This window comes from Mytilus californianus, unplaced genomic scaffold (assembly GCF_021869535.1).
Source record: "Mytilus californianus isolate M0D057914Y unplaced genomic scaffold, xbMytCali1.0.p SCAF_9, whole genome shotgun sequence".
Taxonomy (NCBI): Eukaryota; Metazoa; Mollusca; class Bivalvia; order Mytilida; family Mytilidae; genus Mytilus; species Mytilus californianus.
In genome coordinates this window covers 90,492,081-90,508,141 of record NW_026262745.1, presented here as the reverse complement: position 1 = coordinate 90,508,141, position 16,061 = coordinate 90,492,081, and the positions used below count along the sequence as shown (strand labels likewise).

The following is a 16,061-nucleotide window of genomic DNA, read 5'->3' as shown; positions in this document are numbered from 1 at the left end:
AAAACAGATAAATGGCAATGTACAAAAAAAGACCGAAGATACAAAGGGGACATTCAAATATCATTCGTAACTGATAACGCAATTGCAAAAACTGAAAGACAACAACATGGCAAACGAGTCCACAAAACAATTCATAGAAAACCACACTGTGAGCAGCCTGAACCCTAACAAAATCTGTCGGTGATCGCAAGTATAATTTTCCATTCAATCAAATAACATAGTGGTCTTGTGTTAAATTGCATAACAGGTATTTCGTCAACTCTTAGCAACAAGTAATATAAAAAACTGGTTGATATCGTTAGTCATAGAGAAAATGAATATAGTCTGCATGTAAACATGACATTTTTCATAGTCAAATGGTTCATCTAGATGTATAAATAAATGTATATATATATATATATATAATCTATCTTCCACGAAATGTGATTTCCGCATATATTTAATGAATCCTGACGCATTTTGTTATACGTGTTACAGTTTCATATTTATTTATCTAATGACTTGCACAACACTTTAACAAAACATATTAATCTATTTGAACTTGTTTTGGATAATTAGAATTATTAAATCTGGTTATAGTTGTTTTCGTAATATATTGCATATTAGATCAAAGATGGCAGTTTGTGTTATTGTATACACTACAAACCAATCCTTGTTTGTGTGGAGAAAAAGCAAATTGATTTTTATAGTTTGTTCTTATGCTGTGCTTTTTACCGATCACCTAGAATTGAGGGACGCCGTATTGCTCAGAGACATGCGAATACCAGTCAAATTATATTTATGCCTGTCCCAAGTCCGAAGACTGTAATGCAGGTGTTGTTCTTTGTTGCAGTATATAGCGTTTTTTGTTTGTTTTGGTGTTTAGTAGAAATGCAATCATGCACTATTTTAGGTTTATATAAATTGATTCTAAAGTTTTTAATACTCATATGGTTGGCTCGTTGACGGTAAATCACAACTGTCTGAATATAGTTCCATATGTTTTAACGATGTATTCCTTAAACTTGTAAGTTTCGTTTCATATGTGGTGTGTCATAAATCTTTGACAATGTGTGCAAGTAGTTACGAGCATTATTCGACTTAACTTGAGTAACATAGTGGATGTCACTTGTGGCTTTGCATAGGAACTACTTATCCTTCGGGAACATCTGCATTCACTTCGGTTCTTTTGTAGCTTACTTTTATCAATCTGCAATTGTCTGTGAAGTGTGGACTTTGATTTTGCTAGTATTTTTTTTTTCTTTTTGAACGTTGTGTAGATTTCATTGTTCAAAGTAATTTTCCATTGCCCCCTCATGTTTCAGTTTTCTTTCCTATCGATATATGTATATGGAGACGAATGTGTATCTGGATTGCAGTCTCTTGTACGTGATTTTTTCTTTTTATTCATATCAAACATTCATATCATTTCGATCTTCAATCGTACGAATACATTAAGGTTATTTTTTAATGTTGCATGAGCATTTAGAAAAAAAACCCGGTTATTTTTTCATTACGATTATCATATAAGAAAAAAAATGAACTTTCCTTGTTTATAGTGAACCTATGAACATAACGTCACTTAGAAAACACAAAATCGATAGATATATCAGTGTATTGGGATTTCAAAAGAGGCGGGTATTTAGAGAATACTCCAAAATGGACTCCGTAATTGAGAGAATTCTACAAATGAGTAAGGGAAACGTAGCTAACCATTTTACAAAATAATAGTTTCAGAATCTTCGGCAAATTTATTCAGTTTAACTGAAATGGAATAACCTTAGAATTTGAATTATCTTTAACAAAAAAAAAAAATGAAAATACTACTATAAAAAACTGGATTAATTCACATGATTAACATACTAAAATTGTCCATTTCAATGTTAGAAAATCTATACAATGCTACAAAAAATGTAAAATCACAAAAATACTGAACTCCGAGGAAAAATCAAAACAGAAAGTCCCTAATCAAATGGCAAAATCAAATGATAAAACACATCAAACGAATGGACAACAACTGTCATATTCCTGACTTGGTACAGGCATTTTCAAATCTAGAAAATGGTGGATTGAACCTGGTTTTATAGCGCTAAACCTCTCACTTGTATGACAGTCGCACCACATTCCATTATATTTACAACGATGCGTGAACAAAACAGACACAATAAGTAACATTGTCAAAATATGGGTACAGCAGTCATCACTGTGTCACAGTCTCAAAACAAACAAACATTTAACAAAGAAGCACAAAAAGCATCCATCTAACCATTTGTTTTGCTGTTCTTTTTTTATTTTGTCGCCATGTGTGTACTTCCATATTTTTGGCGAAATTTTTTCAGAGTCATTTTTCTATCAATAAAGCTGCCATGTTGCTTGGAATTGGTCTGGACAACGTAATTGCAGTAGACTGTGATTCAAAGTAAGAATTCCTCACCTCTACCTGCAAGCAATTACTTCCATTAGAATAAACGAATTAAAAAGACCGAAATGAATAAAATTTAAACATGTTAGAGTAGAATGAAATTCAAAAAACACATGTTCCGTCGGAATGTTAACAAAATTCTTTACAGTACCTCGAGTGTGTAATTCCTCTGATTTATTAGATATATATATACTGTTCCGCAAACCTTCCCAAACGCTCCGTATTGTATAGCAAATAAACGAACACAACAAGTCACGGTTACGTATTTCTTAAATAATTCTCATCATGTACGTTCGGAGCCAAAAATTCATGCATGAAAAACAAAAATTGGACCTAAACACAAAACCTTATAGGGGCTAAGGATGAACCGTATGGTTATCGTATATCAGTTACAAGACATGAATGAAACTGCGAATATGTCGGGAACTTGACTGATGATATCTGAGGCTCAAAATCCCACTAGACAGTATAGACTCATAAATAAAGAAGTTATACCGGGTTAAATTTGAAACACCAAAAAAAAAAAGAAAGAAATTATGAAACTATTGTTACAATATACATTTATGCTTGATACCTATTTAGGCTAAACAAAGATAACAGTTAAGTGACTGAATACACATTAATCAGAACAAGCATGAAAATCCCAAACCGCAACAGAACATTAGCAGAATATCTGAGAATCGTATGGAGAGAAATACAGTTTTAGCTTCGATATACTATACATTTGTAATACGTAAATGTAAAGAGTAAAAGTATAAGATTTTTTGTTTTAATATCGGAATGCTGACTACATAGATGATGAATATTAACCAAACGTATATATTTTACTTTGATGTCTTTTGTATATTTGATTGGGTCAATTCTTATTGAATTAAAACATTACTCTAATTGAAAGGAAGTTTTAAACAATATCACAATTGATAACTGACAACAAATTATTTTGATAAACTATAATATCCTTATGATATGAATGAAGTATATTTGTATTTGAAGTGGGAAAATGAAGGTAGATGTCTTGCGTTCAAAAATAAAACACTCAATTGCAAACCAACAAACTCCTTTGATGGTAAATGCGACATGTGGAACAACAATTCTGGGAGCTTTCGACCCGCTGGAAAAAAATGCCGATGTATGTGAAGAGTTTGGGATGTGGCTACATGTAGACGTACGTCCAAACAGAGATATGTAATACAAACGAATAGCAACTCCATTTATTCTATTGAATATATGATACGGTTTTTTTTTCATTATTTTTCAAACTTCTTTTTCACGTACAAATGATTCCTTCTATCTTATTTTTTTTCTCCTCAATTTTTAAGAATTTTTCCGTGTATGGTTCGAAAGGTGTGAAAAACGTATATTTTCAAAAATTAAGATTTTATAAACATTGAAAGTAAATAAATTGACATCAAGATATTGAAAATTCAACGAAATCACAGATAGATTGGTACATGGTGTTGATATTTTTTGTACACCTTATGTTGTTGTTGATAGTAAATATATATGATGTTATAAAACATGGAAAACTAAATGTAATTTTTGCAGGTATCATTTGAGTATTTTTGTGTTAATTCGTACATGTTCGATGAAATCACGAATACTGCGTGATACCACAAAATTTCATGGCATGGCAGAAGGGAGCATAGACAGCATGATTTTTTGGCTCGTTGAATACACATACTTTGTTGGAAAAGATGTTATTTTTATTTTATATAACTTTTTTGACAACAACTTGTAAGGGAATAATTAATCCTGTTACCGGTAATCAAATGCAGCGATCATTACTTCGTCATTTCACTCTACCCAACTATTTATTTCTCAAAGGGTGAATTCTTAAATCTGCTTAATCAAAATTGAGTTTGGAAAAAATAAGAATAATGAAATCCGAAGCGAGATGATATTCTCATTTTTGTCTATAAGTGACAAGGTATAAACAGGAGTTTCTAACACGCCTGCCGGAATGTTAAAAATGTACAAGACTTACTTTTGTCAAGCATACTTCTATAAAGCATTTTAAGATACTTTTGTCAGAGGTAGAAACTAAGATCACTGATGCATCTAGTACATAGTAATTTTTCATCTTTCCTTAGAATATTGTTAAATGGATTTAATGAGAATGTATCTTCAAAAAACAAAAATTACTCTTTACTAAATTGAATCAGTTATTTTTTTCACTTTGTGTCTTTAATTATAATGATGAATGTGTTCTAGGAAGAGTCTAAATATCTAACGTCATTGCTCACAAACTGTTTTTATGAAATGTTTTGCGTTTCACTTATACAACTGCGTACGAAAAACGGACATGCGTGGAATACTAGTATTTGATTGAAGTTTTGTTATGTAGGATGATCTTTTAATTTATTATTATTATGACAAACCTATGATAGCAAGGGGATATTATATTTTCTGGTATGTGAGTCTGTCTGTTCGTCCTATTCCAAATATGAAACTTTTAGAACTGTATACCAAAATAAAGTTTGACCCGGATTTAGTGGTTCACTGAACATGGAAATGTGATAATGTGAGAGGACACGATGTCTTACGGCCACGTATTCTTGTTTCAAATGTTTTGAATATACATACTTATACATGTATATGTGTATCTTTCATATTCATAATCGCCTCTTTGGTCTTTTAGTAGCGCGCTCGTATCGACAGTAGCTTGAACTTTGTTTCTATTGAAGCAATGAAGCAAACGACTTAAAACTTGGCACTCAGAGCCTTAACTTGGTTAAAAAACCGCAATGCCAAACGGAAATGGACGGTTAATAGCAAATCAGAATAGCAAAATAGCTTTTAGCGTTCACAAATTAAAAAAAAAAAAGAATTTCAAACAGGTTTAATTGATTGATTGATTGATGGGACAAAAACTGGATGCATATTCAGGACAAGTAAAACAAAATAATTGAATAATATGTAGACTCGGTCGACCAAGATAACAGCATGCATTTCAACTGCAACTGGAAAATGAGAGCATGATAGACAGGGGAATACATCTTTTCTTGAAACAGTCCTCCTATGGATCCTTGTTATATTTGTTCTGTGCATGTAGAGCTAGTGGGGGCTTTTGACAAAATGCATGGCTTATAACAACTGGGTGAACTATGAAGTATGGTTTCTATTAATCAGGTTACATGTCAGTAAGAAGTGGACCGCAGTTTGTCTCATAGGAATGCCAAATATCTGTTAAAAATGACGTCCACCTAAAGTAATAAGTTCGTTGTCAAGAAAAAAATCAAGCATCGTTGCAGGTTCAAAGTTATGACCTCTTGTTTGAATATTTTTTTTACAAGATATTCTTTGTCTGTCTTGAAAAAGATAGTTGTTCGTTTGATTAAAAGAAAGTTTTACTGATACTTTTGTTAAGTTAATCATGTGTAGAGGGTGTAAACGTTTGGAGCCATCGTCACTCTGTACTGTTTACTATGAAATACACGGTATATATTGTCTCTTTATTTTATTTTTTTTCAATAATAAAAAAATTGGTGAGGCGGTTACCTCATTGGCTCAATGGAATCTACGCCACTGCTCGAGTGCGGGTGGTCCTGGGTTCGACACCCCCCCCCCCCTTATGTAGCTACATATGTGGTAAATGCATAGAACTTTAACATATTCCACTCCTAATGTTGCCTAGTTTAGGCCTAGTTTAGGCCCCCTTTTTCAAAATCCTAGATTGGCATCTTTTATTGAAGTCTTATTATCTAATGTTTTTCTATGTTTCCTACCTTACAAACTCACCTCAATGATCTTTTTATTAAAAACAAATTCGGTGACCCCCTATAAATTGTTTATCAATGAAATGGATAAAATACTATATATAAGTAAAGGTACGTCAAGAAATATATAAAATATTTTGCCTGGAAATGTCTTTTGTGTTTGAACTCAAGTAGCATTTGCGTTAAACAAAACAACACAGAACAATCCATAATCGAGCACACCTTTTGAAATACAATTTATTTAGGGATTTTTTATCTATACGTTTTATGATGAATGGAACATATTTTTATTTAGAAATTAACTGGAATATTCTGACAAACACTGATTTTGACATTTCTGAAATTCTTCTTATAATAATTGCCCCTCATTTTTCATCATGTTAAAATTATCTAATATGGACGAAAATTCCAGAGTATGATTTAAAGAGTATTTGCATACTTGATTTAAACTTGAGCGACGTATTCAACCAAATTCAATGGTTGGAAATAACCATTTTCATTAGGTCCGTACGTCGAGTTACGTACGTATGTCATTTTATTAGAAATCTCTACTAAGATAATTCCTTGACGTATATATTCAATTTTGTTCTGCTGTATAGCTTTAATATGTTTCTTTTGCAAGATCCGTGTTTTTCAATACAAATTCATCTTTTCTGCGGAAGAATGTTAATGTTGTAATGTTATACCACTTTTTCATGTTAGGGTGAAGGTTGGCGCATGTTAAAACGTTTAAACCCCCTGCATTTTTATGCACCTGTCCTAAGTCAGGAGCCTGTTGTTCAGTGTTGGTCGTTTGTTGGTGTGGTTCATTTGTGTTTCTCGTTTCTCGTTTTTTATATAGATTAGACCGTTGGTTTTCCTGTTTGAATTGTTTAAAATTTAGTCTTTTGTTAGGGCCCTTTATAGCTTGCTATTTTGGTGTGAGCCAAGGCTCCGTGTTGAAGGCCGTACTTTGACCTATAATTGTTTACTTTTTACACATTGTGACTTGGATGGATAATTGTCTCATTGGCACTCATACCACATCTTCTTATTTATAAATAAAACAGCAACAACTTTATCCTACTTAATTTAAAACTGAGATAAAACTTTAAAATATGCAGATGTTTCTCTATAATGATTCGTGAAGAACTACACAAGCGTTCACTAAATATGTATGTAACACCTTCTTATACACAAAGACAATAAAAAACGCAGTTGTTTATAAGTAAAAACACAAATAAAACATTAGTACATAAATCAAAGCAGGTCGAGTTGAAAAATTGTGATACAGTAATGAAATTGAACATCCGGCATATTAATATTATCGTTAAGATAGAATATTTTTATCTGAAGGGCTGATTCTATGACATGGAATCCACACAAGATGATGGGTACGCCTTTGCAATGTTCAGCTATTTTGTTGAAGGAAAAGATAATAATAGCTAATTTAACATTTCAACTGAGTATACTCGAACTCTTAGTTAGTTATTCATTTGTATGTATCTTCTCTATATCATATTTCATATATTACTAGCCAGTTATAGGTATGAGATATAAAATATCTTATTAAAATTACAGTGCTTACGCTGCTTTTAAAATATCATTGAAAACTAATCAGCGAATGCACTTTCGACACTTGTTTGAACATTTTTCATTGTCCATATGTTTATAAGTTGCTTTATAGAGTTTGATTGTATTCGGAGAATCTGCTCATCAATTACGCACAATACAAACTCTGCCAATCTTACCCCGAGAACGAGGATCGAGAAAAGCCCTTTAATAAAATTTTGATGATCTATATTTGACCAGACTTTTATCTTTCGAGGGTTATTTAAAAAACGGAGTAAATTTAAACACAGACAAGAAGCTGTCAGATTGACAGCAAACCGGATTTTCCTGCATGTTGGTGTTTGCAAATCTGGACCCCAAATCAGGATCAAATTAAACAAAATAAATGATTATTTTTAGGATGTTGAAATGAAAAGGCCAAAAACAATCTAAGTATCATTTTTCGCTACTTAAAGGTCTACAACTCAGCAACGATGAAAGCTAAAATCTTAAAAATCGAACTTGACCTTCATTTAGGGACAGGAAACAACATATCTAAATTTACAAATATTTCGTCATAGCGTTTACAAGTTATTGCACGGACACTGTTTGACAGCCGCCCACCCGCCATACATCACCAAATTAATAACCGATATTTTACCTTGGAAATCCGGTTGAAATGCAGTTATTAAGCAATAACCCTTTTTGATGAACATATCACGAAACTCCTTATTTTTTTTTTTTTTTAACATTATTTGAAAATGTTAACTTTCTGTCTATATGAATACCCCTATTAATTCAAAGTTCATTCATTTACGAAACAGAGTTTATATTATGTTAATCATTTGGACTGTGCTGCTAAAACCTCAGTGGTTATCCATTGTAAATCCAGTTGATTCATATAAGATTTGACCACAGATTAAATATTCAACAGTTGTTAAAGAGTTTAAAGATAACATTACCCCAGGCTTGAAATGTGAAAATTAATAAAAGAATTGAAAAAAGTCTATTACATGACAGCCTAAACTTTTATAATGGTAACTGCAAATATTCAGTAACGAGAAAAATAAAACCGATTTTCCAAATTCCCAAAGTGTGATATATGTTATTTTTTTTGTTGAAAATCATTTTAGGGTGTTTTACTGGATGTCAACCAAACTGGTGCAACATACCTATATCACAAAGACAAACATTATGATACAAGCTTTGACACTGGTGACAAGTCTTTACAATGTGGACGTCATAATGATGTCTTCAAATTATGGTTAATGTGGAGATCGAAGGTAAATATTGCAAATGCGGAAACAAATTTTGCCATCCTCTAGGATACTTAATCATTAGGATATTTTTTTCAGTGGCTGTCACTAATTACAAAATAATCAACTTTTGTATTGATTTCATCCTATGAAGGGATATCAGAAATCGTCAAAAGAAAACATCACATAGTACAACAGACCATATTAACTAACACCCGACGCATCTGAAAGAAAGATATATAATGTAGATACAATGGATAAGCATTGGTTTGTTAAAAAGATACCACGAACCTTTTTATCCATTGTGTCTTGTTAAGACGTCTTTTCAAAATAACAGTTCTTTCATTAATTAAACTCTATTGTCAGTGAGTTCAAATAACCACCTAATTATCTCAAATGATTCACAAGAAAGAACAAATAATTAGAATTTATATATAGGGAGTCGATTTAAATCATTAAATCATGAAGACAAAATCGTAAGCACTTACATTATACTGTACTGAAATTTCCATTTCATCATCATTCATTTGAATATAATCGACAAATCTATAATAACAAACCAACGTTAAAATGATTTACTCTCCATTATACATTTAGGTACATCTCACCTCGATTAATCTTCCTCTTAGCATATTCTTGAGTGAAAGAAAAGCAGTTAATCTATTCTTAATAACCCTTTCAGTTAAGATTTGTCATAGACCGTTTTAAAAGTACACCAAACGAAACTAACTGTTAGAGATGTGCGCTTTATATTAACGGTGTTTGTCTCTCGTGCTGCGTGGAGGCCTTAGACAGTTTCCCCGTGCTTGATATGTATGCTCTTCTGTTTTTTTAAAGCTATGGTGTGTTTATCCTTGAGATAACTTCTCTGATGTGTGCCACAGCATTATCTCAATTTTAGGCCAGTTGTGTACTGTTACGGCCAGAAATCACCTTTTAATTGTAGCAAACAAAAGACAAATATCAAATATAAATTTTAGAATCCATTTATGCATTTTTGTATTATTCAAAAATATAAGGCAATATGTGTTCTAGAAGAATTACCAGTCTTTCACCTTTCATTTGATACCTTAATAACCAAAATGTATTCTACATAGTTTAATATTTACATATATGCGTAGAAACTATTTTGTTTTTAGTATGTACTACTTTCCAGTACGTTCTTTTTTGACCGGGTCCGATTTGGTGGTGATACATCTTACAAAGTCTATTCGAATCATTTTGCAAAGAATTCAATTCAAACTGTTGATGGGGACCGTCTTAAACATGTTATGGAATGAGAGCTTTTTAAGTTTTTTTCGGAGTCGAAGGCCTCACTGTTACTTTGAGATGAAGAACAGCAAAAAAACGCTGTTCCTTTGCTTTTTGTGTTTTTCGCTGTGCATGTACTGATTTTGTGTCATGGATGGATACCCCATAATCCTTTGTTTTTCTATTATACGTCAATAAGACAGCAGCCCAACGACAAAAATACCAAGGAAATTTAGAGGGTAACATATAGTTTTCAACAATAGATAGGTGTCTACAAAATATGTCCAGTTCTAAATCGTCACGAATATATATAAAGATTGTGAATAAATTTAACAGAAACAATTAAAAATATGCAATAAAATCGCAATTCTCCAGATGATGCGACAATTTAGGAGAAAGCATGATAATAAAAAAAAGTTAATAATTCAAACGTTACCAACGTTTACTACTTAGAGGTGTATTTTCCCCTTTCTTTACCCAAGGGAACTTTCCTAGAAGGCGTGGATTGAATATTGTCCGCATCTTTTCAAAACGTTCATGTAAATTGATTGCGTCATGTGTCAAAACAGTTATTGACCAATCAAATCGTTATACATCAAATAACTTGCACGGTCGGTAAGTCCTACGTCGTTCGAGTCAAGTGGGGTCATCCGAGCCGTGCAGATTAAATTACATATACCGATTTGCTTGTTCAATAACCATAACTTATAATACACCAAATAAGAACAAAGGAAATACTAATGGAGAAAACAAGGATTCGAACCAAAACCGACAACTTCTAATTTTGATATAAAAATAAGAAGATGTGGTATATTTGCCAACGAGACAACTCTCCACCAGAGACCAAATGACATAGACGTTGATTCTACAACTAATTCAATTTAACCTCGCAGCTACTAACTTATATTATAGATCGTCTATTATTAAAGTATATAAAAGTGTGTGTATCATACTTTAATTTCGGTTTTAATAGGACAAATAAGATCATTCTAAAAAGTGAAGCGAATAAAAGTGTGCCGTGTGTATGGCTGTTCAAATTCACCCCCGTAAGAGAAGGCTAAAATGTCCAATAAATCTATGTATTGCATGAATTTTTTTTATATAATACACATGTATCTAATGAAAAATGTGTTTACTCCTTATAATTCTCAACCAAAACATTTGTTTCGTTGGATACTATTTTAGGACATACGATACATTTTTGATCCCACGGTGATACATACAAGCTGTAGAAAAATCAAATATGTAATAAAAGATGTTCCCTCGTGTGCTTTTTCAGAGGGAATTAAAATCAGTAGAACAATGCATCTTTCCCCGATATGTCATGTCGCGAAAATAACATTTTACGTTAGCAACGTCATTATATCCCCTGTATCTTTATACCGAGCGTTGGCGAGCGTTAAATGTTGACAAATATAATGCCCACCCCTGTTAAAATGAGCATAGAGCATGGCATGATAGAATTTAGATCTTTTGTACTTCGAAACGGTTCTATAATACACGTTTGAAAGGCAGCCAGTTTGAATTTATGAGCCAAAACGATATCGAAAATCAACCGTTTCACAATAAAAATTAAACAGATACATGTAAACTTACTTTTAGAACGATTTTATTTAATTTCATAGCGAGCAACACCAACACAAATGTCCATTTTGTTCTCCGGCTTTGTTCAAAATACAACTGAAAAATTCAAATTAAATTAATTGTGACATCAATCACGTTCAAGCCATGTTCTATTGCAATTAGAACACATGGCTTTATTTCCAAAGCGAAAGAAGAAAGTCATATTATAATTGTATTTTAACGTCAAATCCACGGGTGACATGTCATAACTAAGGATTTGGCCGCCATGTTGACTTATTGAAATCAATAAAATGTGGGAATAATGCAATGAACAAGAAAATGAAACACCTACCTCCAAACTCTATTTCAATGCGATATTATCCGAATTTGGTATCAATAGTTATATACAGTTATTTCTCTCTGAATTTGCCGTTGTTTTATACTAATTGTTTCTCCTGACATCAGTTCCTCTTTGTGTGTGTGTGGTGTTCAAACTTAAGTTTTGTGTGTAATATTCTCTGAACTATTAAATTAAGTTAACGTTTCGGCTGTTATCCTCTTCCATCATGTTTGCATTTTTGTAATACTCGTTTCAATCAATATTTTAATTTAGGGTGATAATGGTTTTAAAGATCAAATTGATTCGTGTTTCACATTGTCAAAATATCTTGTCAGTGAAATAAAGAAGAGACCACGTTTCCAGCTTGTTTTGGAAGAGGTAAGAAATTAATCGTGATTGTGTACAAAATAAAAGATTCCATAAGTTCGGCAGACAGACACGTGAGTGATTCAGACATAGATCGTCAGTTAATAAGTCACATGGAAAATTAGTATATAAGTCATATGGAAAAGAAAATCATTAAATACTGTAAACTGAATAGTTTTCGTGGATACTTTTATCGCGTTTATTGTTTTCTATCCGAATTTGCAGTGATTTATTATCCTCGCAGTTTTATCAGTTTGCTCATGTATCTATACATTAAAGCGAAGTTCCATGTTTTGTATGTTGACGATATATATAAAGCGTATATTTTTGTATTCTTAAACGTTGCTAACGAAAATAAGTTGGTTTACAGTAAGCCGAACAGACAATGATTATATCGGTCACAATGGCATGAAACCGCCAGTAAGTCAGTCACTTTACACAGTTCTGAATTTTTTTAAGGTAAGGAAATATTGATACATATACTTCTACTATTTGTGCGTGATTGGAAACTTAAATAAATATAATGAGACCTAAATGTGCATGGTGTCCGCGTATAAAGATCCCATTTTTAAATTTGGTTTCGCTTTTTGACTTTTACAAACGCATATGTTGACTTCCCTTCTAACTTTGCATTAACTAAAAGCAAAATGTTGTTTTGTCCCATTTATTTGTCATTATTTTATTTAGAGCAATTCGAAATAGTTAAGAATAAATGAAAAGATAATTCAATTAAAAAAAAAAGTGTTTGACATGAAATTTTGGAGTTACTACCCGTTCTTCACATCCAACACAATTGACATATAGCATATATTTTTTTTGGGGGGGGGGGGGGGGGGGGGGGGGGGGGGAGGTATCTGGTCTTGTCTTACTTTAGGAACAGTAACTATCAGATCTAATGCAAATATCAGAAAGGAGACGACAGATAACACGCATGCACGATTAATGTATAAGGTTTGTCAATAAAAGGGAAAACACATCATTAAGTATTTCGACAAACTTTTTTTTTAGACAAATCTTACAAGTTACTTTCTTTAAAAAAAGAAATGCAATCGTGAACCTAAGTGCCTGTATGGTATATAAGATCAGATAATTGTTATATAAAAACTGCTGTTCAATGTTGGATATAATTTTCTTGTTAAATAAATAATTTCTCTCTCTCCCATCCCACTCTCTTCCGATAGATAACATTACAACATGCTAAATAGGAGGCAACCACTGTATGTTCCATTCTGAGGTGCTGTTTTGGAAATTAGAGTAAGCTTTCTGGCTAAAGTCGACATGTAAATGTGATAACAGTCTTTGTTTTAATGAAGTTTAAAGAAATGAATCATCATTATTTGATACTGTAGCCAGGTTAAAAATAATTCAAAACCCTAAGTTATATTCTTATTTGTTAATCCCGTACTAAAACCGTTATGGAAAACCAATTACACTGGTTTATATTAAATTAGTTTGTTTAAACAAATCTCTCTTTTAATTTCATAACTTGTCCTTTTGTAAATTAGCCAAAACACAATGAATTTGTTGATTTGTTTTTTGTATACGATTGTGTGACAGACGGAGGGAAGCAGGAGTAAGAGTGCCAATTCAGTATAGCTTATGTCCAGTGCGCAATTTAAACATAATTTGTTACTAAGTTGTGCTATGTTTTGTTTGTTTGCATCTTTTCTGGACGTAGAATTTAATTGCTGCTTAAACGGACTTTGCTGATTTTTTTAATAACGCTAAAATGGCTCAGTTTTAAAACGCTCTATACATTGACGATCACTTAATCTCCAATGTGAAACCAGGTTTTAATTTAGAAAACTTAACATATGCGACTCTAATTTAATTAACTATTGATGTAGGATATCATTCACCGACCGTGCGAGGGATGTACATCCAGTCAAGGTCGTTAAACACTTCCAGTTAGATATTATTCAGCTGCAGCCTCGATTAACACTTATCTCTATAGCAACTGTACAACGCTAATGCATATTCATTAGATCAATTAATTACCTTTTACGCAGGACGCCATAGAAAAGAACAGATGTATTCCGAAAAGACAGTAGGTTTTCCGGTATTCCGAAAGACTACAACATCAGGCAATATATATGCGTGAACCCTCAGTAGTTCACGCAATAACTCATGTAATTTTCTGTAAGTGTGAGAATACACGATCATGATTGATGTACTTAACGCAATTTGTAAGTAATCCTAGACCAGATTCTATAGTCTTTAAACTGAAGGGTTTTTTTGGTAAGAATATTTTATTTTTAATTTTCAGATACAAGGGCCAAATATATGTTTCTGGTATATACCTTCGGGTATTGTCATAACAGACGAACACGATGAAGGGAAAACACATCTGAACAAGGTCATTAGTTAAACTATATACACATATTTTGGAACTATCTTTTTCCCTATTTTGTTATCATCTAATTTTTTTCTCTCTTGTTGAGCCTTTTCAATAAGTTATCACGTATTAATTAAAGTGTTAATAAACAAAATATTTGTTTACTCTTGTTGAACATGCCTTTTCCAATAAGGTATTTCTTATTAAGTCTCTCTTTTTGACTTGTAAGCACATGAACGCTTTTGCTACCGTTTTGGAAGTTTAGCCAATGTCTACTTGAAATTGAATGCCAATTCGTTACAAATGTATGATCATTCAGGGTAAGTGGAAAAGTAAATTACAGATAGAGATGCCACGCGCAGTATTTTTAACTTTGTATATTACGTTGTCTTTGGTATATATATTCATATAAAATATGTGGTCATAGTTTGGGTGTGTGTGGGGGGAGGGGGTTAAAAGAGACAAATTATCAAAATATTACATTTCTTTTGTAACGCGATTTGTATAATTATATGCATTTTGGCTCACCAATATCGTCCGCTCATTAAACGATTCTTTGGTACTGGTACGACTTGCGCAATATTTTTTGCTTTTAAGAGTTCACCAGTCATAAACCTAGTAGCTTTTGAAACCTAAGATTCTTCTCAAATACAAGTAAAAATCGTTGAAAGATAATCATTCACTTGGGGTTCTACTTCTCTTAATGCTTCTCTGTGATGCCAACGTTCTCATAAAAGATAGATTACATGAGCACATGTATCTGTACAATATCATCTTTTTTTACAATTAATATGAGGCCAATGCATCTGTTTCCTAATGCAGAAGACAAAACCTACTGCAAGAAAATTGGAAAAAGATGTATTGCATAGAAGGAGATGTGGTGGTGGGATATAATTTCAGGATAACGAAAATGCAAAGTTCACAAACTCCATACTTTTCAATTATATTTCTTTCTACCATTTGTTTTAAAACCCTTTTTTTATTTGTGACTGTTTTTTTTTTCTTTATTTTGCATTATTTTTCTACAGGTTGCGCCGAGTTTGAAAGCCCTTATGATGGAAAAGGGTACCATTATGGTCACTTATCAGCCTCTCGGAGATCTACCAAACTTCTTCCGCATAGCCATCTCAAACCCAGAAATACAAAAAGAAGACCTCGATTTTGTTTTAAATGAAATTGAAGAACTAGCCAAATGTTTATAAAATGTTCCAAATAGAAGTGCGAATAATGATACTGTCACTTGGTGTTGGCAGACAGATTGTTGTCGTCATGCAAGTGTTTAGATTATAAGGACTTAGTTTAT

At 32.4% G+C, this 16,061-nt stretch overlaps 1 protein-coding gene across 1 annotated transcript; it reads left to right on the top strand.

Annotated features, from left to right (window-relative positions):
- The first annotated feature begins 1,638 nt into the window (after positions 1-1,638).
- Positions 1,639-15,990, top strand: LOC127714028 (glutamate decarboxylase 2-like). Its single transcript, XM_052219978.1, has 9 exons — positions 1,639-1,647; positions 2,319-2,398; positions 3,395-3,566; positions 5,531-5,541; positions 7,453-7,540; positions 8,781-8,930; positions 12,331-12,435; positions 14,690-14,779; positions 15,787-15,990. Exons 1-9 carry the CDS (start codon positions 1,639-1,641, stop codon positions 15,958-15,960), a joined length of 879 nt encoding a protein of 292 aa, XP_052075938.1. The 3' UTR covers positions 15,961-15,990.
- The last annotated feature ends 71 nt before the right edge of the window (positions 15,991-16,061 follow it).

Excerpts from the sequence above, each read along its gene's own strand:
- LOC127714028 (XM_052219978.1), top strand. Across the intron at positions 2,399-3,394 it reads GCAGTAGACTGTGATTCAAA|TGGGAAAATGAAGGTAGATG; the intron begins GTAAGAATTCCT and ends TTGTATTTGAAG. Across the intron at positions 12,436-14,689 it reads TCCAGCTTGTTTTGGAAGAG|ATACAAGGGCCAAATATATG; the intron begins GTAAGAAATTAA and ends TTTAATTTTCAG.